At 55.7% G+C, this 24159-nt stretch overlaps 3 protein-coding genes across 5 annotated transcripts; all 3 read right to left on the reverse strand.

The window, feature by feature from the left end:
* Positions 1 to 2073: 2073 nt before the first annotated feature.
* Positions 2074 to 4470, reverse strand: TMEM95 (transmembrane protein 95). 3 transcript variants are annotated; one of them, XM_033184787.1, is made up of 7 exons: positions 4258 to 4470; positions 3989 to 4045; positions 3712 to 3792; positions 3581 to 3601; positions 3354 to 3434; positions 3151 to 3238; positions 2074 to 3030 (listed from the first exon to the last, which is right to left on the reverse strand). In XM_033184787.1, exons 1-7 carry the CDS (start codon positions 4424 to 4426, stop codon positions 2997 to 2999), a joined length of 531 nt encoding a protein of 176 aa, XP_033040678.1. In that variant the 5' UTR covers positions 4427 to 4470; the 3' UTR covers positions 2074 to 2996. The 3 variants fall into 3 exon arrangements, with proteins under 3 accessions (XP_033040678.1, XP_033040679.1, XP_033040677.1); XM_033184788.1 differs by having other exon boundaries at positions 3151 to 3230; positions 4258 to 4441; XM_033184786.1 differs by lacking the exon at positions 3151 to 3238 and having other exon boundaries at positions 3287 to 3434; positions 4258 to 4426.
* A 209-nt stretch (positions 4471 to 4679) lies between these two features.
* Positions 4680 to 7718, reverse strand: KCTD11 (potassium channel tetramerization domain containing 11). Its single transcript, XM_033184785.1, has one exon. It carries the CDS (start codon positions 6659 to 6661, stop codon positions 5963 to 5965), a length of 699 nt encoding a protein of 232 aa, XP_033040676.1. The 5' UTR covers positions 6662 to 7718; the 3' UTR covers positions 4680 to 5962.
* Positions 7719 to 8140: 422 nt separating this feature from the next.
* On the reverse strand, positions 8141 to 23929 carry ACAP1 (ArfGAP with coiled-coil, ankyrin repeat and PH domains 1). Its single transcript, XM_033184784.1, has 22 exons — positions 23679 to 23929; positions 23097 to 23154; positions 17181 to 17300; positions 16920 to 16973; positions 16774 to 16832; positions 15700 to 15883; positions 15524 to 15568; positions 15320 to 15415; positions 15152 to 15226; positions 14628 to 14737; positions 13016 to 13067; positions 12820 to 12920; positions 12363 to 12486; positions 12065 to 12276; positions 11348 to 11417; positions 11119 to 11213; positions 10864 to 11033; positions 10140 to 10312; positions 9580 to 9689; positions 9396 to 9506; positions 8616 to 8665; positions 8141 to 8320 (listed from the first exon to the last, which is right to left on the reverse strand). The coding sequence occupies exons 1-22, from the start codon at positions 23729 to 23731 to the stop codon at positions 8220 to 8222; spliced, it is 2223 nt and encodes a 740-aa protein (XP_033040675.1). The 5' UTR covers positions 23732 to 23929; the 3' UTR covers positions 8141 to 8219.
* Positions 23930 to 24159: the final 230 nt, after the last annotated feature.

A 24159-nucleotide genomic window follows, 5' to 3' on the forward strand; every position in this document is an offset into this window, starting at 1 on the left:
GGCCGCTGAGGGTGAAGTGCATTCCAGGGGAGCAGGCAGTCTGGTGGTGCCTCTGGGAGACTGGGGTCCACTGTGAGAGGGTTCTGGGTGGGCTGGGGCTATGGAAGGATGGGACAGACAGGACAGAGATCCTTGAAAACTGGGCAGGACTGCCTGTAATCCCAGCACTTTGGGAGGCCGAGGCAGGCGGATCACTCGAGGTCAGGAGTTCCTGACCAGCCTGGCCAACATGGTGAAACCCCGTCTCCGTTAAAAGTACTAAAAAAATTACCCAGGCATGTGGCTCATGCCTGTAATCCCAGCACTTGGGAGGCTGAGGAGGGCGGATCACCTGAGGTCAGGAGTTGAGACCATGACAGCTAACATAGTAAAACCCCGCCTCTACTAAAAATATAAAAAATTAGCCCAGCGTGGTGCTGGAAGCCTGTAGTCCCAGCTACTCTGGAGGCTGAGGCAGGAGAATCGCTTGAACCCGGAGGCAGAGGTTGCAGTGAGTGGAGATCGCACCACTGCACTCCAGACTGGGCGACAGAGTGAGACTCCATCTCAAAAAAGAAATAATAGATAAAATATGAGAAAACAGGCACAGAGAGGTTAAATAACTTGCCCACAGTCCAGTAAGAGACAAAGCCAGGATTTGATTGAAACCAGGTAGCCCAACTCCAAAGCCCAAATTCTTAATCATCATTTGATGCAGGGCTGGGGGTTGTGAGCACTGTGGAAGTTTTCAGGGAGGCCAGCGTGGCCGCTGAGGGTGAAGTGCATTCCAGGGGAGCAGGCAGTCTGGTGGTGCCTCTGGGAGACTGGGGTCCACTGTGAGAGGGTTCTGGGTGGGCTGGGGCTATGGAAGGATGGGACAGACAGGACAGAGATCCTTGAAAACTGGGCAGGACTGCCTGTAATCCAGCACTTTGGGAGGCCGAGGCAGGCGGATCACTCGAGGTCAGGAGTTCCTGACCAGCCTGGCCAACATGGTGAAACCCCGTCTCCGTTAAAAGTACTAAAAAAATTACCCAGGCATGTGGCTCATGCCTGTAATCCCAGCACTTTGGGAGGCCGAGGCAGGAGGATCACCTGAGGTCAGGAGTTTGAGACCAGCCTGGCCAACATGGCGAAACCACATCTCTACTAAAAATACAAAAGTTAGCCGGGCGTGGTGGTGCATGCCTGTAATCCCAGTTACTCAGGAGGCTGAGGCAGAAGAATCGATTGAACCCAGGAGACAGAGGTTGCAGTGAGCTGAGATCGAACCACTGCACTCCAGCCTGAGCAACAGAGTGAGACTGTCTCAAAATGATAATAATAATAATAATAATAATAATAATTTGTAAAAAAATATATATTGGAAAAAAGGGAGAGGTACAGCCAGGTGCAGTGGCTCACACCTTAATTCCAGCACTTTAGGAGGCCGAGGTGGGTGGATCACCTGAGGTCAGGAGTTCGCCACCAGCCTGGCCAACATGGTGAAACCCTGTCTCTACTAAAAATACAAAAATTAGCTGGGCGTGGTGGCAGGCACCTGTAATCCCAGGTACTTGTGAGGCTGAGGCAGGAGAATCATTTGAACCTGGGAGGTGGAGGTGGCAGTGAACCAAGATCGCGCTATTGCATTCCAGCCTGGGCAACAAGAGCGAAATTCCATCTCAAAAAAAAAAAAAGAGAGAGAGAGGTACTACTGTGGAAAGAGTAGGAGTTCTTCTTCCCATCCTTAGGGCCTCTCTGGGCACCCCGGAACAATGATTCTAACCCTGGCTGTGGGTTACACTAACCAAGGCCCCATATAGGACCATTTATTCCAGAATCTCTGGAGATGGGGCCAAAGCACAGCAAGTTTTAAGGCTGCCCAGGTGGCTCTGATACGCAGCTGGCTGAGAACGCTTACCCTGGAGCCTCGAGGTATCCAGTTTGAAAACCCCTGGGCTGGGATCCCTGCCAGGCCTAGGCACTCAGACTGTGCCTTGTGGTTGGCAACAGACCTCTCTTCTCATGTTCCATGTCCCATGTCCCACTCCCAAACCAAAAACTCCTGATAGGCAGGGGGCCAAACACCAGGGTTTCTCAACCATTCTCTGACATTTTGTGTCTTGTCTTTCTTCTTCTTCTTCTTCTTTTTTTTTTTTTTTTCCTGTCTCCCTTTCCTGGTAAACACTGACATTTTGGATGGGATAATTCTTTGCTGTGAGGACTTTCCTGTGCATTGCGGGATGGTTAGTAGCATCTCTAGTCTCTACCCACCAGAGATCAGTAGTGCATCCCCCCAGTTAAAACAGTCCAAAACGACTCCAGATGTTGCAAAATGTCTACTGGGGTGCAAAATGACCCCCATCTGAGAACCACTGTGCTACTCTGAGAGTCTCCCATCCTTCCTCTGCCCTCCCCAGTTGCAGACATAGGCTAGGCAAAGGCAGAGGCCATGAACAGCAAGTTTAGTTAGGCCTGGCAGGACGGAGGCCTCTGAGGGAGGCCAGGGTTTGGAACTGTTAACACGATGGAGGGAGGGCATGCCCGCGAACCCACCGACGTGATCTCACTCTAGCGGGGTGAGTTTTCCAGAACATGCATTCCTGGATTCCTAATCAGTCATAGGAGGGCCTGGAATAGCTTCTGGGGCAGATGCCCCCGCTTTCCCGGAACAGGCAGAAGGGGGTGTGGGTGTGGTGGGAGTGGCGTAGGGGATTCTTTCCTTCTGTAGATATTTTCCTGGCATTGTTGACAGCTGTGTGATTGGTTGAGGGCTGGAGGGGAGGAACTTTCCAGCTGTGGGTGCCTGGGTTCCCGGGAAGCTGTCTGACACTGGGATTGTGGGGGGTCTGGGTTTTTGGGGATTTTCTTGTTTTTCATGATCTCACCAACCAGAAGCAGGAATGTCTGGGTTTTAGGGTCTGGAGACTGTTTTTGGAGCTGGGACTAAGGGGCTGGCGGGTTCCCCTCCAAGGGATGTAGAAGTTGTGAGTGCATACTCCTTAGAGCTGGAGGCTGGGAGGCTGTCAGCGTCTTCACAAGCCACTTTTTGCTTGGAGGTGGTGGGACCTGAGGGAAGACAGAGGATGGGAAGCCTACGGGAGGGGCCTGGGAGGGACCGAGGGAGGGAGGGTGGGAGGTGGAAGGCACCGGATGGGGTAGGATTCCTGTCCTTATCCCGAAACTCACTCCACCAGAAGACTCAGAACACCCAGAAGCAGGATAGCTCCAAAGACGGAGAGGAGCAGAATCTTGGCTTCCCAAAGATCCTGACTTCCTGCAGGGAACCCAGGAGGCAGTGAATGATTCTGGAACGCACACTCACCGACGGGGGAGCCCAAGGGCTCAGGGATCTGGGCAAGGTGGGGCGGGGCCAGGGTGGGTGTGAGGACCTGGGAAGCAGCGCTTTCGGGGCCAGCAGGACACCTCCGTCCCCTTGCAGGTGGAGCAGTTGTACAGCGTGGTGCTGCCCCCTGCAGGAGACAGCAGAGGCAACGCTGGGGAGGGGAGGCCCGGCCTCCACCCTGCCTGGTACCCAGCTTCTTCCTGCAGCTGCCAGGCCCTCCTCTGACACCCTGCAGGCCCCAGGTCCTTGCTACCCCTTTCCTTTCCTACTCACGGCAGGCAGGAGGACAGAGAGCTGAAATGAAAGACAAGGAAGGGGTGGGGGTGTGAGTGGATGAGCTGCTCACCACACATCCCTTTGGCCAAGACGCTAGGCTCCCCTTGAGGCCCATCCCACGTCGGTACCTTCCCTGGTGTACTCAGGGAGCTTGATCTTTCGAAGCCAACTCCAATATGAAGGGAGTGAGGAGAGAGCCTCTTTGATCTCTGGGGAGGCGGAGAGCAGCTCTGTTGCCCTGGGCCTCGATGGGGCCAGTGCCCCCTCCCTTCACCCAGCCCCCTCCCTGATCAGCCCTCCTGTCTCTACCCCTCCACCCTTCCCCTCTCACCCCAGCCCCTGTCATCCACCCCTCTCCCTAGTGTCCTCCCAAGCCCCTAGGTCACTCTTTCCCCTTGACCTCACCCATGACCCTCAGGACTCTGTGAGTCTTCTCTGTGACTTTGTTCATGGACATCTCATCTGTGCAGATGGGCAAGGATCAGCGACTCCCTCACCAACTCAGGTTCTGGGGTCTCTCCTGACTTTCCCAGCTATGGAGCTCTCTGAGAGAGAGAGGCCAGCATGTCCAGAAAGGGCCACAGATGGAGGGCACAGCTGGGAAGTCACATGCCACCCTCTGGGGATATGGGGGTGAGTGCTTGCTGGACCCATCCCTGGATGTCTGATCCTACCTAAGGCAAAGGCCGAGAAGTCCGGGGAGGCCCCACATTCCTTCTGCCCGGCCTCCATCTGGTTGCAGAGCCGAGCCAGGCGGCCTGACAAGTCGTGGGCTGGGAGGCGGCAGAAGACACAAGCCTGGGCGGCTGCCAGGAAAACCCCGCCTAGTGCCAGCCTCCACATGAGGACCACTGGGGGATGGGGCGGGGCTGCCCCAGCTGGGCGGAAGAATGCTCTGCAGCCCTGGCTCCAGCCCTTGCCTGGAGGTTCTAGAGTGTTCCAGAACAATGGCACTGCCCATCCTCAGCTAGGGTAAAGCTCGGGCTCAAGGAACTGGGGTCCAGAAGACATCTCCAGCAGGCGATGGGCAGAGAAAGCAGGGCTTCTGTTGTGAGGGGACAGCACCCCCAACCTGGCCCTCAACAGCCTTCACAAGTTTGTGGTTCCAAAAGCAGTTTTATTTTTCTTCTCGTAAATCATGACCAGTGAGAAATAATGCGTGCCCCCCCAGTGAAGAAGCTGTGCATGAGTATCCCACCCGCTCTGGGACCCAGAAATCCCATCCTTTCCCATCTCCTCCCCCACTGTCCTGAACTCTTCATCTCCTCTCTCTGCCCTGGGCAGCCTTGGGCCTTCCCCAGCTATCTCCTAGCAACAGGCCCATGGTTGCCTCAGCAACCAAGAGTTCCATACAGGCCTCAGAGGCCCAGCTAAGCCCAGTGACTTCTCTTACCTCTCACCGGGAAGATCCCAGTGACTCAAACCCCAACAGACCCCTCCTGGCTACATGGTGATGCATATACATGCGTGCACATAAACACACACACACATACACCCTGTGATTAAACTACTAATTGTCAGCCACCTCATAGGTATACCACAGACACACCCTGTGCCAGAAGAGTCACTAGGCAACCCCAAACAGGCCTGGACATGCAGACATCACAGACACTGTAGTCAGCAACACAGATAGGAACCAGGATGCCGTGGACCTATACGTCAGTCAGACACACGGGCTGATATGCACGCACACATGAAGGAAGGCCAGGGCCCAGCAAATACTGCCCTGTTCCCCCTGGCCAGCCCTGCCATCAATATAGGATTCTTCCAGATGAGGGATGCTCCAGCCCCATTGCCGTGAGGACTCTCCTAGCTCCCGTGTGTCAGCCTAGGGTGGGTTGTGGCCTTGCCACGTCCCTCAGTAGATGGCTTGGAACACAGCAAAGAATTCCTCTTCCCATGTTCCAGAGTGTTCTGGCCTCTCATTGGTCAGGCCAGGCCAGGCCACCCAGCTTCAGGAGGAGAAGCCATGGTCCGAGAGACCGCATGGGGAAATGCAAAGTCCTCCCTTTTCCCCAGACCTCAATATCCTTCCAGGGTTTTGCCAGGTCTGGTCTGGGTAAAGAGATGTTCCCCCCTTTTCCAGTCCCTTAAACACTGAGATCCAAATCAAGGAGAGACTGGAGGTCCCCAGCCTTAGGTGAGAACAAGCCAAAAGAACCTTCCCTACCCCTCCCAGGGTCAGCACAGGTCGAGACCTTCTGGATCATTTGTGAGTCCTTGGTGGGCCAGGTTTGGGAATTCCTGCCCACATCTGAGCTCCAGTCAGGTGCAGGAGAACCCCGACTCTCATAGCTCCTGAAGCAGAGCTGGAAAGAGGCTTCAGGGGTGCCATTACCCCATTCTCTCTCCTCCTCACAATCAAACTGAGAAGAGTCCTCAGTGCCGGACAAAGCGCAGAGACCGGGAGTTGAGCAGGTCTTCGGGGTCGGGGAAGACAGAGTCTAGGCGGAAGCCGTGCTCGAGAGCCACCCGCAGCACCTCCTCCAGGAAGCTTGGCGTGCCCACCACCTCCCGCCGCTCTCCTGGCCCTCCAGTCCACAGCGGCTGCAGCCCCAGTCTCCCATACTCCACTTCGGGGAGTTCCACGGGGCGGGGGGCCCACTCCAGATGAAAATGTGGGCCCCCCTCTGCCCTATCCCCACTGGCCACACCAAATCGGGCCCGCAAAGCACCTAGACAGTCAGGGTCGGTGCAGAAGAGGTTGGCTCGGAAGGTGTCCACCTGGACGGAGCTCAGCTCATAGTGATGGGGTCCCCGGCGAGCAGAGAAGTGCACCAGGCGGGGGCTGGCATCGACATCTGCGTGGAGCAGGGCAGCTGTGGGTGCAGGGGTCCCCCGAGAGGCCTCCAGTTCCCGCAGCGCGTCCAGGAGGGGCCGGATCTGGTAGAAGTCAGCCTCTGCCCTGAGCAGCGCTGTCTCTCCGTACCCGCGGGGCAGGTCCAGGCGGCCCAGCCTCAGGAAATTGAGGATGTGCCGGAAGGCCTTGCCATCCCGATCGATGAAGTAGTGGCCGCCTCCTTGCGGATTGAGGTTAGGAGGCATGGGGGTACCGGCCCTAAACATGGCCCCCAGCATGGAGTCTGGGAAGCGGGTCAGGGTCTCCAAAGTGGTGGAATATAGTGTGCCCCCCACATTCAGGGTCACGGGGCCCCCAAAGGAGGGGGGCGAAGAGGGCACAGGAGGAGGAGAAATTTTGGGAAGCACAGGAGACACCGAAAGAAAAGAAAAGGCACAACTTCCTGGGTGTGTGCAGAATTGGGTCGAAGCTGTCAGATTCGCTGGGTTGGAGGCACAGGTGGAGCACACGCAGTAAGTTTTGGGGCTCACCCCAGCTACTTTGGTGGTGGATGGGGAGCTGGTCTCAGGACACAGAAATCCCCAAAGGGTTGAGAGAAGAGATGAAAAGAGCAGAGGGCAGCCAGAGAGGGGAAGGGAGCTTGAGGTTTGGACGTATCCGATTTGAGTTGGTCAGCGACACCCCTCTGTGGTCTTCAGACAGTGGGTTTCCGGAATCCAACCAGCAGATGACGGTGGCGAGCACAGGGCCGACTCTGAAGGGCTGGCTTCCGAGACCCCGGGCAGATCGCTGCCGCCGTGGATGAGTTCCCCAGGGCTCTGGGGCCACTCAGAGGCCTGGCCTGGCTGCCGGCGCGGGTCCCAGGAGATGGATACGGAACTGACGGGAGCAGATGGCGGAGCCCCCTTGTATCCACCGGGGAGCGACGATGCGTGTGCTCAGCCCGGGCTGGGGAGTGTCCGAGGGCTCTGATGGAAACAGCCAGGAGTCTCGGGACCCGGCCGCGCCGCCTTCCCTGGGTGTCGCCGCAGCCGCTGAGGCCCTCTCCGCCCCCAGGAAGTGGCCTAAGGGCAGCGGCCCGGGGCCCTTTAAGAGACAGCCCCGCCCCTTGGCGCCCCGCCCCCGCCCCCGCGAGGCTCGCGCTGCTCGGGCGGAGGCGGGAGGCTGGAGGCTGGAGGCGAGTCTCGGACGCGATAGACTAGGCGGACTGGCTGGACTGGCAGACGCTGGCGGGACGGGGTGACTCAGGCACGTCGTCCCGGATGTGGCCGGGGCCTCCCCGCCGCCCCTACAGGTGTGCCCGACCTCACGTCTGCAACTCGGCAGGGCTGGAGCCTCTAACCCCACCGCTCAGAGCCCGAGGCCCTGCCGGCCCGGCCCGGGAGCCTCGTCCCTCCCAGCGGCTCCCCCGGGGAATTCCCGAGGGGGCGGGTGCTGAGCCGCCGCATTCCGGGGATGCCTTCCGGCCGGGGTGGCCCGGGCGCGCTCTCTCCGCGGCGGCGGCGGGGCCAGCGAGCCCCAGGGCCAGCCCCACCCCTCGGCAGGACTGGGCCGGCCAGGTCACCCCAGCCCGAGAGCCCCCGCCCCGCAACGCCCGGCGCTCGGGTCGTGGCCGAAGCTGCCGCCTCACTCCCTGGAGTCGCCCCTTCCTGGACTCGAGGTCGCAAACCCCCAGCCGCTCCCCGCACCCCGGGAGCCTCAGCGCCCAACACCCTACAGGTCCAAAGGTGGCGCCCAAGAAGTGAACCAGAAGGGAAGAGCGAAGCACTGAAGCTTTAATGGCAGAGGGCCCGGTGACGGGGAGGGGAGGGAGGCGCGGACCCTTAGGGCCTGGGGTCACAGCGTGTGGAGGTCGTGACTGCGCCGGCTCAGCTTCTCCGGGTCGTCTGACGCCATGAGGGAGAAGTCGCGGAAGATGTCAAGATACGTCTCATCTCCTGGGGGAGGGAGGAAAGGCCGGGAGGCGGCTGGGCCCCAGTGCAGAAGGGCAGGATCCGGCGTTTGGGGCCCGCCTGGGGACCTCGCGCTCCGAGCCTGGATGGGAACGTGCGCGCCGCGAGCACCGCGCCAGCGCCTATGCCTTGCCAGGGCCTGGCACGTCGCATGCGCCCAATTCGCATTTGTCAAATAACGGAATGAATGCAGCTGGGCACTAGGGAGAGAGGTCACCGTGGACCAGAAGCCCAGAGTTCGGGTGTTGGGCCTGGGGGATGGGGTGGGTGTATTCTTTACCTGCCTGCCCCTGGGCCGCTTCAGCCTCCCTCATCTTTGCCAGTCGTAGCCTGAAGGGAAGGGAATTAAGACATGAACGACGCTATCCTTGGCCGGGCGCGGTGGCTCACGCCTGTAATCCCAACACTTTGGGAGGCTGAGGCAGGTAGATCACGAGGTCAGGAGATCAAGACCATCCTGGCCAACATGGTGAAACCCTGTCTCTACTAAAAATACAAAAAAATAGCTGGGTGTGGTGGCACACGCCTATAGTCCCAGCTACTCGGGAGGCTGAGGCGGGAGAATCGCTTGAACCCAGGAGGCGGAGGTTGCAGTGAGCCGAGATGGCACCACTGCACTCTAACGTGGGCGACAGAGTGAGACTCCGTTTAAAAAAAAAAAAAGTCTCAAAAAAAAGGAACACTATCCTCACCTCCCCCGCCAACTTCCCATCCTTTGAGCTGGGTTGCGTTCGTTCATCTGCCCACCCGGGGTCACGTCTAGTGCTAAAAAGATGCCTGACGGCAATGTTGATGGGCGAATGACGCCTCTCAGGGTGGGCCAAGCATCCTCGCACCCTGCCCGCCCTCCCGCCTGCCTTCTACTCCACGCCCCAATGCACACTTGGCGCAGCCTTTCTTGAGCCTGGCCCAGGCGCTGGCCCAGCCCTTCCCCAGGCCCCACCCCTAGGCAGGCTCCAGTTTCTGCATCAGCCCCGCCCGCCCGAAAGTGGGTGGGGTGGTGGTGGTGGTGGTGAGGCTCCAGCAACAGCGCCAGCCCCTCCCCTTCAGGCATTCTCACAGGGTGACGATGTCAGCGTTGGCTGTTTCCATGGCGATGGTCAGAGGGTCCCTGCCTTCAGAGTCTCGAGCCCCCAGATCAGCCCCCCGTTTCAGGAACAGGCAGGCGAGGCTGGAGAGAAGAGCCAGGGTGAGCCGGCCACCCAACTCCTCCGAGCCTTCCTCCCCATGGCTGTCATCCCTACCCTGTGTGGCCAAGAATGGTTGCGTGGTGCAGCGGGCCCCGGCCCCTACTGTCGGCTTGGTTCACATTCGCCCCGTTCTGGAGGAGAAACTCACAGGCCAGAAGAGAATTCTGCATGGAGAAATCGAGAAGGGGGGTTGAGGGTGGCATCCCTAGTGGTGGATTTCAAGATGTCTTAGGATGGCGCCAGTTCAGAGAATGGGAGGGTAGGGTGTGTTAATCAGGAGTGTAGAAGGGGTTACAGCTAACTCAGGCTTGACTCTAGCTCTTTGCATGTATTCATATATAAATCTGTAGTACAAGCTTATGAGGTATGTTACTATTTTACAGATGAGACTGAGATTGTTAAAAGTCTCCTGTAAGGGGTGAGAGCCTGGGTTCAAACTCAGGTTCTCTGCCTCCAAATCACACACTCTTAGCAACCAGTCTCTTGCTGATGTCTCTCTATGGGTGGAGGCCCTAGGGAACAGGTCGTGGGAAGAGGAGGTAAGGGCAGGGCCTAGAGTCAGGAGTAGGTGTCAGAGCCCTAGGGTAGGGTGGGGAGGTCCGCAGGGCTCTCACAGCAGCTGTGGCCTGGATCAGCGGCGTGGCATTCTCTTGGCCCCCATTGACCCAGTTGACATCAGCTCCATGGGCAAGGGCATCGGCCATGGTGGGAAGAGATGGAGGATGCCCAGACGCTCGAAACAGCAAGGCCCCGGGGTGCAGGCTTCCCAGGTCCTCAGAGGGGGTCTCTGTTCAGGGGATTTGGTTCTTTTAGGGGGAAGCAGCTCCGAGTCTGGGAAGAAAACCCTCAGCACAGTGCCCTGATGCTCTAACGGGACATGTCTTTTCTAAATGGTGGGGAGCTTGGGACTGTGGAGGGAACAGAGTGTGCAGGCGTGGGTATGTGTAAGTGTGAGTATGCATGTGTACGAGTCCCTAGGGTGTGGGGGAGAGATGGCATCACCACCTCATCCAGTCCAACCACCCCAACTGCTGGGATGACACAGGTGAGCTGACTGCCTGACACTCGGCCTCAGCTCTCAACCCCTGCCGCTCCAGCCAAACCCACCCCCCCTTTTCTCATGCTGCTGGCACCCCTTACCCTACCTGCCCACACCCAGCCCCACATTCCTTCCCATTCTTCATGTCACACTCCACTGTAACCCCTGAAATGGCAGTCCAGTCCCTCCGACATTCTCCAGGGGAAGGCCTGGGCTTCACACTCTGTGCCTCCCTGCGGGACCCAGCACGGTGCCAAGTACACAGCAGGTGCTCAGTGAATGCCCAGCCAACCCTATACCTGGCTTGGATCTCAAGCTCCCTGGCCGGGGCCTGATGGAAGGCTTTGGGGGCACAGGAGGCTGCCCCCTTGGGGGCCCCCGGCCACCTCTTCGCCCTCGAATCTCAGGCAGCTTGGTCAGGAACTTCTTCTCCACATATTTAGCATGAATCCAGGCCTCCTTCTCCTGCCTGTGGGAGGAGAGAAGCACGCAGTCTTCCCTCTTCTTGCTCCAGGTATCCCCCATTCCCCTGGGAGGCTAAACCCCAAGCTTACCGGGAGCAGCTGGGCCCTGGTTTCTTCACTGCCATGGCCTCCACACGGGCCTCATAGATCTGGTTGATGACGACATTTCCCAGCTCACACATGAGCTTCGGGAGGCCCAGGCAGAGGCAGAGACAGGTAAGGTAGGGGTGAGTGATTCCTCAGGGGTCTCGCGCTGCACCCCCATGTCCTTGCCCTGCCCCAGGTTCTTGCCCCCAATCTTCACAATACCCCAAGTTACCTTCACTAGTTCTGGCTCCCATGAGTCAAGGGTCAGTGACCGGACTTTGGAGAAGTGAACACCAAGGCTCCTGGAGGGCCAGAGGGGAGGGTCAGGCCCTGTGTGGGGCAGTGGCCTGGGCAGCTGCTGCTGCTCCTGAACACACTGGGAGGCAAGGCTGGCATGGGGGCCCATGCGGAGGTGCTGGCCCAGGGAGCAGGGCAGCTGCGGCCATGTAGCCTTGACCTGGCCCTGGCAGGACCCTGCTTCGTCACCGATTCCTTCTTCCTTAGGTTTCATTTCAAGGCTCCAGCCACCTCCCTTCTCTAGTGACACTTTGGCCTGGACAACCTCTCCCATGTCATCTCTCTTCCACCACACTGAGGCGGGGGGCAAGGGCCTTAGACACTTGCTAAGGCCTCGTGACCGTTTCTCTGCCTAGTCTTCCTTGGCTCCCCCACCCTCAGCAGCCTTGATGCCACACTGCTTCCAACCAAGCCAACACATTCTGGATATCCCCCAATTCTGGCCAGACTAGGACACAGAGGGGCCAGGCCCACCTGGGTCCAACTGGCACCCCACAGGCTTGGGCCCAGGCCTGGTACCCAGTGACAAAGCCAGAAGCTAAGAGAGGAAGCCAGGACAGGGAAGGAAGAGGGGCCAGTGTGATGAGCTCTCTATTGGAGCCACAGTGCAGCCCAAAGGAGTGGGGCTCCCGCCTGGGCCTCATGGAGTAACCTGTGGATGCCGGAACACTGAATGCAGAGGGTGACACCAAGGTTGATGCTGGCCCACTCCGGGGCTGGCTCCCGGCAGTCGCAGCACTGGGCATTGCCATCCACACTCTGAACCTGTGCCACCACGTGCCCGGCTCCCCCAGGCTCCCTTCCCCTGGCCATTCCACCACAGCCCAGGGTGGCAGCAGAGCTTATGGCCAGGTGTCCCGAGTCCTGGAGAAGAGAAGAAAGGGTGGCCTAGGGTAAGGGGTGCCCCATCTCCATGGACAGCCTGGCTCCGCACCCCCAGGTTAAGTTACCTGGCCTGGACCCCGGGGGCTGTCATCAAGGCGAGCCTGACTGAAGGCAGAAGCGATGCTGCTCTGCACAGCACTGACCCACAGCTGCAGGAGGCGCTCTGAGTCAGCCTGGAGGAGGCAGGACCTAGGTAGGAGGGTGAGGGAGATGGCAGAGGGGTCTGAGGTCTGGGAAGCAAAGTGGCAGGATGAGCAGGCTGACATCCAGCCGGTGTTCAACCAGTTCCAGTGGCATTGAAAGACTTCTGTACCAGTTGGTAATAGCCTCCTGAGTATCCCCCATCACCCTGTACCCTCTTCCACAATGGCCCCCCAGTACAGCCACCAAAGGGTTAAATTTAGGTCTGGAGCTGCATGGCGGGGCCTCCATTGTCGTAGGCCTCCATTGCTGTGGGCCCTGCCTTTCAGAATGGCAACTGTTTAGATATGTTAGAGTATCACCCCTGGGGACTGCACTCACTTGCTGGTGGACACCACCTCAAAGCAGAACCGCCTTTCTGAGTCAGGGCAGAGTTTCACCGTGCAGAGACGAAGGTCATCCACCACCACAGTCACAGGGTCCTGGCGGGACAAGGTGATAAGGGGGCAGATGTCCAGCTGCAGGCAAGGGCTGAGTCTCCCTGGGGCCCAGGCATCCAGGACCCAGGCCCACTCACCTTGTACTTCTTCTGGTAAACCAGTTGGTTGCTCTGAATGGTGAACCAGCGTCTGTAAGAGAAGGAAATCATTATAGACATGGGCAGCTTTAGGATGAGGGATGGAAGAGAGGCTGTGCTCTTTGCCTATGAGGATCTTACTGAGAGGAGAGACACCTGGGCTGACTGTTCCACGAGACATTCCAGAGAAAGATGGACAGTTGTGTAGCCTGGAACATCTAAAGGATGCTATTTAGTCGTATCTTGGACAATCCAGATTTCATATAGTTATGAAGACAACTTTCCAGCAGATGGCAGTAACATTATTTTTCTAATAAAATGTCTACTGCTACAATTTAAAAAATACTATTTAGGCTGGGCTCACACCTGTAGTCCTAGCACTTTGGGAGGCCGATGGGGGCGGTGGATCACCCAAGGTCAGGAGTTTGAGACCACCCTGAACAATATGGTGGAACCCCGTCTCTACTAAAAATACAAAAATTAGCCGGGCATGGTGGCAGGCGCCTGTAATCCCACCTACTTGGGAGGCTGAGGCAGGAGAATCGCTTGAACCCAGGAAGTGGAGGTTGCAGTGAGCCGAGATCGTACCACTGCACTCCAGGCTGGGCAACAGAGCGAGGCTCTGTCAAAAAGAAAAGAGAAAAGAAAAGAAAGAATCTTGGGGGCCAGGTACAGTGGCTCATGCCTGTAATCCCAGCAATTTGGGAGGCCAAGGTGGGCGGATTGCTTGATGACAGGAATTTGTGACCAGCCTGGGCAACATGCTGAAACCCTGTCTCTATCAAAAATACAAAAATTAGCCAGGCATGGTGGCGGACACCTGTGGTCCCACCTATTTAGGATGCTGAGGAGGGACGATCACTTGAACTCAGGGGGCGGAGGTTGCAGTGAGCCAAGACTGTGCCACTGCACTCCAGCCTGGGCAACAGAGTGACACCCCATCTCAAAAAACAGAAAAAAAAAAAGTATCTTGGGGAAGCGGCTCCATTTTCTAATTTGCACAGAGATCCCATATGGGCTAGCAGTGGCCCTCGAAGGGGAAGGAGTCAAGTCACAGCATGCTGCCATCCTGTTCCAAACCCTATAGCGGCTCCCAATTGACCTCAGAGTAGACCCCAAGTCCCTACAAAAATCTATACGGCCCTATAATGACTCATGCCCCCATTAGCTCCAGTTTCATCTCCTACACATCCTCCTCCCTCACTCTGTCCAGACCCAGGGCCACCACCCTGCTCTTCCAACTCCCCAGCTATCTCAGGGCCTTGGCACTGGCTCTTCCTCCTGTCTAGAACTTTCTTCCCCCAGATATCCTTCAAGTCTTTGTTCAAAAGTTACCTTCTCATGAAGCCCACACTGCCCAGCTATTTAGAACTGCAACCCCTACCCAGCTCTCCACATTCCTTGCTTTATTATCTTTCTCCTATAGCACTATCACTTTCTTACATAGCACGTAATTTACCGACTAGGTTTATCATCTGCCTTTGCTGATGGAATGTAAACTCTACTAAGGCAGGGGGGTTCATCCGTTTTTCCTTGCAGTGCTTAGCGTGCTATTACCACTCGAAAATACATAATTGGGTGGGGTAGGCTGATTGGGGTGTCCTCTCCTCACCTGCTCCAGGTCTTAAATGCGTTGCTGGCCCGTTTGAAGAGATGTCCTTCCATCACCAGGCCACTGGGCCCCTCTCTTAAGCTTGGTTCTGGCTCCTCCCCACCCAGCTCCTGGAGGCACAAAGAGGTTCAAAGGGCAACTGAGATGGGCAGAGACCAAGGCCATAGGCATCTGCCTCCTGCCCGCAGCCCTAGCCCTCACTTCTGCTTTTTGAAATATTTTTTAAAATTTATTTTTAGAGACAGGGTCTTGTTCTTTCACCCAGGCTTAAGTGCAGTCGTGTGATCATAGCTACTGCAGTCTTGAACTCTTGGGCTCAAGTGATCCTCCCACCTCAGCCTCCTGAGTAGTTAGAACTACAGGTGCATGCCACCACACCCGCTAATTTTAAAATTTTCTGTAGAGATGGAGTTTCACTACGATGCCTAGGCTAATCTTGAACTCCAGGCCTCAAGCGATCCTCCCACCTCAGCCTCCCAACATGTTGGGATGACGGTCGTGGGCCACCGCACCTGGCCCCTCACCTTCTGTTTCAGCAGCACGTGTCTCTGCTCCATGTCCCTCTTCTCTCGTGCGGAATTCAAGACCAGCTGGTGCAACTGGGCACAGGAAGGGCATCTCAGATGCCCAAGGCCCCCCAGTTAGGAGTCCCTAACCTCCCTCCACCACCTGCTGTGCCCTGGGGGCCCCACCTGGGCGCCCAGCTCCTTTCGATACTGGGACAGCTGGCTCAGCTCCTCGTGGCCCTGCTGGAAATGGGTAGCCTGGGCTTCCACCAAACGCAGCGCCTGGGGGACAAGGTGGGCAGTGGGTGGGCTGAGGAAGAACCCCTCTCCCCTTTCCCTTGTGCTGGCAGCAGGCTCCTCTCCACCCTGCCCTCACCCCCCACTACTCACAAACTCCATGATGTCAAACTTCCTCTTGTCCTCAATCACATTGATCTGAGGATGTAAAAAGACCCAGGTTAGTCTTGAAAACACAGCACCCCTTCCCACTGCACAGGGGGGACAGCCCAGCCTCGAGGTGACACCTGAGGCTCTGGTACCCCAGGAAGACAGGTTGGGGTAGGCACCTGCAGAGCATAATCCAGTGCCCGTCCCCGGTACCCAGCTCGCGCTGTCCTCAAAGCAGCTCCTGCCTCTTCTGCCTCCTGGGCCCGGCGCCTGGGAACCTCTGCGTTGTGGGTCAGGGCAGCCTCCAGGCTCTCAGCCCCCCGCCAGAAATCCCGGCGAGCCTCTCGGAAACCCCGAAGACCTCTGAGGATGGGAAGATAACACAGAAGCGCAGCTAACACCCACCTGCCCCAGCAGAGCATTGCCAGGGTAAAGCCTTCATGTCCTTTCAGTTAGTCTCTGCATGTGGGAAACCCAAGGAGATCCCTGGGATGGAAGTCAGGACACCAGAAACCCCTAATCTCACAACTCCACCACTGGGGAGGCCCCTGTGGTCATGGGAAGAGGGCGACACAGCTGGTTTCCAAGAAATAAGGCCCCTTTCCCTCCCATCTCACTCCGCCTTTTTTTTTTTTTTTTTTTTGAGACAGGGTCTTTTGCTCTGTTACCCAGGGTGGAGTACAGTGGCACAATCACAGCTCACCGCAGCCTTGACCTCCAGACTCAAGCAATTCTCCTGCTTCAGGCTCCCAAGAAGCTGGGACAACAGACATGTGCCACCACGCCCGGCTATTTTTTTTTTTTTTTTTTTTTTTTGAGTCAGAGTCTCACTGCGTTTCCCAGGCTGGAGTGCAGTAGTGTGATCTTGGCTCACTGCAACCTCCACCTCCTGGGTTCAGGTGATTCTCCTGCCTCGGCCTCCTGAGTAGCTGGGATTACAGGCACCTGCCACCATGCCCCACTAATTGGCTTTTTTTTTTTTTTTGTATTTTTTAATAGAGCCAGGGTTTTGCCATGTTAGACAGGCTGGTCTCGAACTCCCGACCTCAGGTGATTCACCCGCCTTGGCCTTCCAAAGTGCCGGGATCATAGGCCTGAGCCACCGCACCCGGCCTAATTTTTGTATTTTTTGTGGAGACAGAGAGTCGCCATGTTGGCTAGGTTGGTGTCGAACTCCTGGGCTCAAGCAATCCTCCCGCCTCCCAAAGTGTTGGGATTTCAGGCATGAGCCACTGCGCCCGGCCCCATCTCACTCCTTGACCAGGGTCTGGATCTGCTGCTGCAGTGTGTGTTGGGTGGCATCTAGAAGCTCCTGAGGGAAGGAGAAGTTGGTAGGTTGGGGTCAGGACCACAGGCGACCTGGCCACCACCCCCACAATCCCTACCTTCCCCTGCTTACTGCATGGCTGTCCAGCTTGTGGTTCAGGCTCACGGTGAATTTTTCCAGACACTCCTAAGCAAGCAGAGGTATAGAAAGAGTACCAGGCGTGGGGTGGCAGCGCCCTCCCGACTCGAGACCCAGACTGCTATGGCTATCTAGGACAACAGCCCAGCCCCGCTCTGGCCTGGAACCTGCAGACCCCAGGCCAGCCCTCCTCTTCCATGGCATCACCTCCTCACCCCAGACCCCTTCCCACCCAGATGCAGACCCTCCGTATACCGCCATCATGGGTTCTGGTGGACCCAGGTGGGCCAGGTCACAAACGCCGACAATGAAGGCACGGCTGGCAGCAAGGTAATGGCGCCCACTTTCCAGGAGACCAGTGCCCAGTTTCAGGAGCTGGGAAAGAAGGAGAGTAACAGGGAGCTGTGCAGTCATCCCCACACCAGGTGACGCCCCCACACCTGCCCCACTTCCTCTCCCCTTGCCCAGAGCGGCGCTCCCCCATTCCTGCCTGGCCTCACTGTCCTCCAGGCTCATCCAGCTCTCCCTGTATCTAACACACACCTGCTGTGTTCTCATCACTGCCTCTTTGCTCCCACTGCCTTGGGCCTGAAACCAAATTCCTGCCCATTCCCCTCAGCCTGTCGCCAACACATCTGTCAGCCTTACCTGCAAAACATCTTTCCCTGTCCATTCACACACATCTCTTCCTGCCCTGCCTACCTGCTTAGATCCAGAGCTCCCTGGAGATTCTAGCCTCCTGCATGGTCTGGATGCTCTACGTGGTTGCTATTAAATTCTACAGTATTGGCCGGGCGTGGTGGCTCACACTTGTAATCCCAGCCCTTTGTGGGGCCATGGCAGGCCAGTCGCTTGAGCTCAGGAATTCAAGACCAGCCTGGGCAACATGGTGAAACCCCATCTCTACTAAAAATACAAAAATTAGCTAACCATGGTGGCACGTGCCTGTAATCCCACGTGCCTATAATCCCAGCTACTTTGGAGGCTAAGGCAGGAGGACTGCTTGAACCCAGGAAGCGGAGGCTGTAGTGAGCCGAGATGGCACCACATGCCTGTAATCCCAGTTACCTGGGTAGCTGAGGCAGGAGGACTGCCTGAATCCGGGAGGTCAAGGCTGCAGTGAGCCGAGATGGCGCCACTGCACTGCAGCCTGGGTGACAGAGCAAGACTCTGTCTCAAAATAAATAAATAAATAAATAAATAAATAAATAAATAAATAAAATCTATAGTATTTACTGCTAGGAGTTGTCCCATTCTGTGCTCACTGCACATTCCCTCATAAATATTAATCCATCATCCAGACCACAGGTCAGGACCAAGAGGAAATGCTGGGGTACTCCTAGGGTCCATCCTATCTGGCCCCTTTGACTGACAAACAAAGAGACTTGATAGTCCAGGCAAGGTGGCTCAGACCTGTAATCCCAACACTTTGGAAGGTTGAGGTGGGTGGATCACCTGAGGTCAGGAGTTGGACATCAGCCTGACCAACATAGTGAAACCCCATCTCTTTTTATTTTTCTTTTCTTTTTTTTTTTTTTTTGAGGCGGAGTCTCGCTCTGTCGCCCCGACTGGAGTGCAGTGGCCAGATCTCAGCTCACTGCAAGCTCCGCCTCCCGGGTTTACGCCATTCTCCTGCCTCAGCCTCCTGAGTAGCTGGGACTACAGGCGCCCGCCACCTCGCCCGGCTCGTTTTTGTATTTTTAGTAGAGATGGGGTTTCACCGTGTTAGCCAGGATGGTCTCTATCTCCTGACCTCGTGATCCGCCCATCTCGGCCTCCCAAAGTGCTGGGATTACAGGCTTGAGCCACCGCGCCCGGCCTATTTTTCTATTTTTGAGACGGAGTTTCACTCTTGTTGCCCAAGCTGGAGTGCAGTGGTTCGATCTCAGCTCACCACAACCTCCGCCTCCTGGGTTCAACCAATTCTCCTGCCTCGGCCTCCCGAGTAGCTGGGATTACAGGTGCCCACCACCACACCTGGCTAATTTTTTGTATTTTTAGTAGAGATGGGGTTTCACCGTGTTAGCCAGGATGGTCTCGATCTCCTGACCTCGTGATCCGCCCATCTCGGCCTCCCAAAGTGCTGGGATTACAGGCTTGAGCCACCGCGCCCGGCCTATTTTTCTATTTTTGAAACGGAGTTTCACTCTTGTTGCCCAAGCTGGAGTGCAGTGGTTCGATCTCAGCTCACCACAACCTCCGCCTCCTGGGTTCAACCAATTCTCCTGCCTCGGCCTCCCGAGTAGCTGGGATTACAGGTGCCCACCACCACACCTGGCTAATTTTTTGTATTTTTAGTAGAGATGGGGTTTCACCATGTTGACCAGGCTGGTCTCCAACTCCTGACTTCAGGTGATCCACCTGCCTTGGCCTCCCAAAGTGCTGGGATTACAGGTGTGAGTCAGCGCACCTGGACTGACCAAGATAAAATCTTTTTTTTTTTGAGACGAAGTCTCGCTCTGTCGCCCAAGCTGGAGTGCAGTGGCCAGATCTCAGCTCACTGCAAGCTCTGCCTCCCGGGTTTACTCCATTCTCCTGCCTCAGCCTCCCAAGTAGCTGGGACTACAGGCGCCCGCCACCTTGCCCGGCTAGTTTTTTGTATTTTTTAGTAGAGACGGGGTTTCACCGTATTAGCCAGGATGGTCTCGATCTCCTGACCTTGTGATCCGCCTGTCTCGGCCTCCCAAAGTGCTGGGATTACAGGCTTGAGCCACCGCGCCCGGCCCCAAAATCAAATCTTACCAGATATCACCATGGGTTGTCTGTGACAAGGGACAAGGATGTTCACAAATCACTGTGTGAATCTGAGTACTCTGTGTCTAGTTTTTTCCTTACCATCTCAGCTCCTCCCCCTTAGAAGAGTAAGAAACATTCATAAGACTGGACTAGTGACAAACTGGGACATCTGTACAATAGAACAGTACTCAGCAATAAAAAGGAATGAACTGTTGATACGTGCAACAACTTGGATAAACTTCAAGAGCATTAATCTTTTAAAAAAATTCGTATTATTTTTAGAGTTGGGATCTCTGTCTCCCAGGCTGGAGTGCAGTGGTGGGATCACAGCTCACTGCAGCCTTGAACTCTTGGGTTCAAGGGATCCTCCAACCTTAGCTTCCTGAGTAGCTGAGACTACAGGCACACACCACCACACCCGGCTCATTTAAAAACAAAACAAAGCATTTTTTAGAGACAAGGGTCTTGCTATGTTGCCCAGGCTGGTCTCAAGCTTCTGGCCTCAAACAATCCTCCTACCTTGACCTCCTGAGTAGTTGGGATGACAGGCATGAGCCACCACACCCGGCAGGAGCATTATTCTGAGTGGGGGGGAAAAAAGCCAAATCTCAAAGAGTCACATACTGTATGATTCTATTTATGGAACATTCTGGAAATGACAAAAGTAGAGAGATGGAGAACAAATCAGTGGTTGCCACGGATTAAAGCAGTGTGGGAAGGGTATCGGGTATCGCTGTAAAGGAATTCCTTATGTCCATTTGTATGTGGCGATGGTTAAAGGAATCCATACACGTGATAAAGTACCGTAGAATTATACACAAAAACGCAAAAAAAAAAAAAGAGCATATGCAAAATGTAAAATCGAAGTAGGATCTATAGAGTTTATTTATTTATTTAGAGACAGAGTCTTGCTCTGTCGCCCAGGCTGGAGTGCAGTGGCGCGATCTCGGCTCACGGCAACCTCCGCCTCCTGGGTTCAAACAATTCTCCTGCCTCAGCCTCCTAAGTTGCTGGGTTACAAGTGTGTGCCACCACGCCCGGCTAATTTTTGTATTTTTAGTAGAGGCGGGATTTCACCATGTTGGTCAGGCTGGTCTCGAACTCCTGACCTCGTGATCTACCTGCCTCAGCCTCCCAAAGTGTTGGGATTACAGGCGTGAGCTACTGTGCTTGGCTAGAGTTTACTGGGTTTTTTTGTTTGTTTTTGTTTTTTGAGACGTAGTCTCACTCTGTAGCCCAGGCTGGAGTGCACGATCTCAGCTCACTGCAAGCTCTGCCTCCCAGGTTCACGCCATTCTCCCACTTCAGCCTCCCAAGTAGCTGGGACTACAGGCGCCCACCACCACACCTGGATAATTTTTTGTATTTATAGTAGAGATGGGGTTTCACAGCATTAGCCAGGATGGTCTCGATCTCCTGACCTCGTGAGCCGCCCGCCTCGGCCTCCCAAAGTGCTGGGATTACAAGCATGAGCCACCGCACCCAGCAGAGTTTATTGTTAATTATAATGTGACAATATTAATTTCCTGGTTTTAATAATGTACTAAAGATGTCACCACTGGGGAAGCTGGGTGATGAGTACATGAGACCTCTCCTTACTAGTCTCCTGAGTCGATAATTTACTCAAAATAAAAAATTCAGGCCAGGTGTGGTGGCTCACACGTGTAATTCCAGCACTTTGGGAGGCTGAGGTGGGAGGATGACTTGAGTCCAGGAGTTCCAGACCAGCCTAGGTAACATAGGGAGACCCCATCTCTACAAAAAAATAAAATTTTAAAAAGCCAGGCATGGTGGCCTGTGCCTGCAGCACAGCTACTGGGGAGGTTGAGGAGGGAGGATCACTGGAGCCCAGGAGTTCAAGTATCTGGGACCACAGCTGTGGCCACCCCATCCAGTCCGTTGTTTGATATCATTATTTGTAGACCGGGTGTGGTGGCTCACGCCTGTAATCCCAGCACTTTGGGAGGCTGAGAGAGGTAGATCATTTGAGGTCAGGAGTTCAAGACCAGCTTAGCCAACATGGTGAGACCCCATCTCTACTAAAAATTAAAAAAAAAAAAAAAAAAAATTAGCGGGGTGTGGTGGTGCATGCCTGTAGTCCCAGCTACTTGGGAGGCTGAGGTAGGAGAATCGCTTGAACCTGGAAGGCGGAGGTTCCAGTGAGCTGAGATCGCACCACTGCACTCCAGCCTGGGCGACAGAGCAAGACTCCATCTCAAATAAATAAAAATAAAATTATTATTTGTAGAGATGAGGTTTCACCATGTTGCTCATAAAACAATGTTGCTGGGCCGGGCGCGTTGGCTCAAGCCTGTAATCCCAGCACTTTGGGAGGCCGAGACGGGCGGATCATGAGGTCAGGAGATCGAGACCATCCTGGCTAACACGGTGAAACCCTGTCTCTACTAAAAAAATACAAAAAAGTAGCCGGGCGAGGTGGTGGGCGCCTGTAGTCCCAGCTACTTGGAAGGCTGAGACAGGAGAATGGCGTGAACCCGGGAGGCGGAGCTTGCAGTGAGCTGAGATCTGGCCACTGCACTCCAGCCTGGGCGACAGAGCGAGACTCTGTCTCAAAAAAAAAAAAAAAAAAAAAACAAAAAACAATGTTGCTCACCAAATTTGTGACAATTTGGTACACAGCAATAGAACTAAGACATAGCATGCAAATACATAATGTGTCAGAGGTAAATGTTGCAGAGAAAAGTAAAGCGAAGTAAGGGAAATGAGAGAGCATTTGTGTGTGTATCTGTGTGAACATGCTGTTTGATACAGTGCTCAGGGGACACCTTACTGTCTTGAATTGAAACATTTCACTGGTTTGTCTTCCAGTCAGCCTTTGGGCTCCATGGGAGCAGAAATGATCTTGCCCTCCCTGAATGCCCAGGGCCTGGCACAATGCAGGAGGAGCTCAAAAGTTGAACAAGGAAGTCCAAAGTAAGTCTTTTTTTTTTTTGAGACAGTCTCGCTCTGTCGCCTAGCCTGAAGTGCAGTGGTGCGATCTTGGCTCACTGCAACCTCTGCCTCCCGGGTTCAAGCGATTCCTCTGCCTCAGCCTCCTGAGTATCTGGAACTACAGATGGGCGCCACCACGCCTGGCTGAGTTTTGCATTTTTAGTAGAGATGGGGCTTCGCCATGTTGGCCAGGCTGGTCTTGAACTCCTGACCTCAGGCGATCCATTCGCCTTGGCCTCCCAAAGTGCTGGGATTACAGGCATGAGCTACCACGCCCGGCCCAAAAGTAAGTCTTGTTTTCCAAGATCCTGAGCTTCTTGAGGGTACAGAACCACCTTTTATGCTTCTCTAGAGTCTCCAAAATATCTCCCCTACACAGTATTCAATAATCCCTGGAACGCATTCTCTATCTCCAGCTTTCTCCCTGGCCCTACCCCTCTCAACCATATCCACTCCAGGGTCACCTCTCCATGTCAGGGTCACCTTTTCCAGACGGGTCTCCAATTCTGACACTTGGGCTTCCACCAGCTCAATAGAGGCTCTGGGAAAGAGGGGGTCATGGGAACAGAGCTTGGGTCGGTCTGGTCTGTCTGCCTCATCAGGCCAGATGGAGTTGCAGGGCGGTGGGTATGGAGGAGAAAGCTGCAGAGTTGAGAGGCTCGCCCCCCACCCGCCCACTTGTGCTCTGCCCGCTCTGCAGTCTGGGAGCTACCACAGCCCAGGCCAGAGCAGGAAGGGTAGAAGGAGGGTGGATGTGGCCAGGGCAGGAAGTTGCTAACCGCCCCAGAGCAGGTGCTGGGGGAGGGGCAGGGGTCCCACTGAGAGGCCAGAGGGAATGCCAGCTCTAGGGCTGAGGGAAACTGCAGAGGCCAGGAGGAGCATGCAGGGGCGGAGAGCACTGGAGTACCCTGCTTTGATAGCTGGGGTACCACTTTGGCCCACAGGCTCGCTCCTGCCTCTTGGAGGCCTGCTGCCTGGAAGGAGATCTGGCCTGGGGAAAGATGTGTGTGTGCTGGGGGTGATAGACTTTTCCCTCCTTAGCCCCCTAGACCAGTTCACACTTACCGGAAACGGGGTGAGTCCTTGAGACACTCCTCGAAATCCAGCTTGACCGTCATCTCAGCTTGCCTGCTGTGGGGCCAGCGGGCCCTGGAGGCCGGACGCCTGGGGATGCAGGTGGAGGCACTTTCTGTCCCAGCAGGTGGAGATGATGGGGAAGAAGAGGGACCTGAGCGGGGAAGGGCCTGGGGGGCACAATTCTTTCCCCAAGGGGAAAGTGGTGTCCTAGGAGGAGCTCCCACCCCACACTTCCAGGCAGTGCTGGGAGGGGCAGGGGTGGGGCCTGGGTGGAGGATGGGGGCCTGAGATCAGAGAAGCCACAGCCCCGCCCTCAGAGGCGATCTGCCAGCTCCTTCCTCTTGGGGCCCTAGCCTCTGTTTCTTTCTCTCTTCTTGGTTGAGTCTTGGGGGCCTGGCAGATCTAGGTTCAAATCCTGGCTCTGTCACTTAGAGGTTGTGTGCCCCTGGACGAGCTGTCTGATTCCTCA

Source organism: Trachypithecus francoisi, unplaced genomic scaffold, assembly GCF_009764315.1.
Source record: "Trachypithecus francoisi isolate TF-2019V2 unplaced genomic scaffold, Tfra_2.0 Lachesis_group20, whole genome shotgun sequence".
Classification (NCBI taxonomy): domain Eukaryota; kingdom Metazoa; phylum Chordata; class Mammalia; order Primates; family Cercopithecidae; genus Trachypithecus; species Trachypithecus francoisi.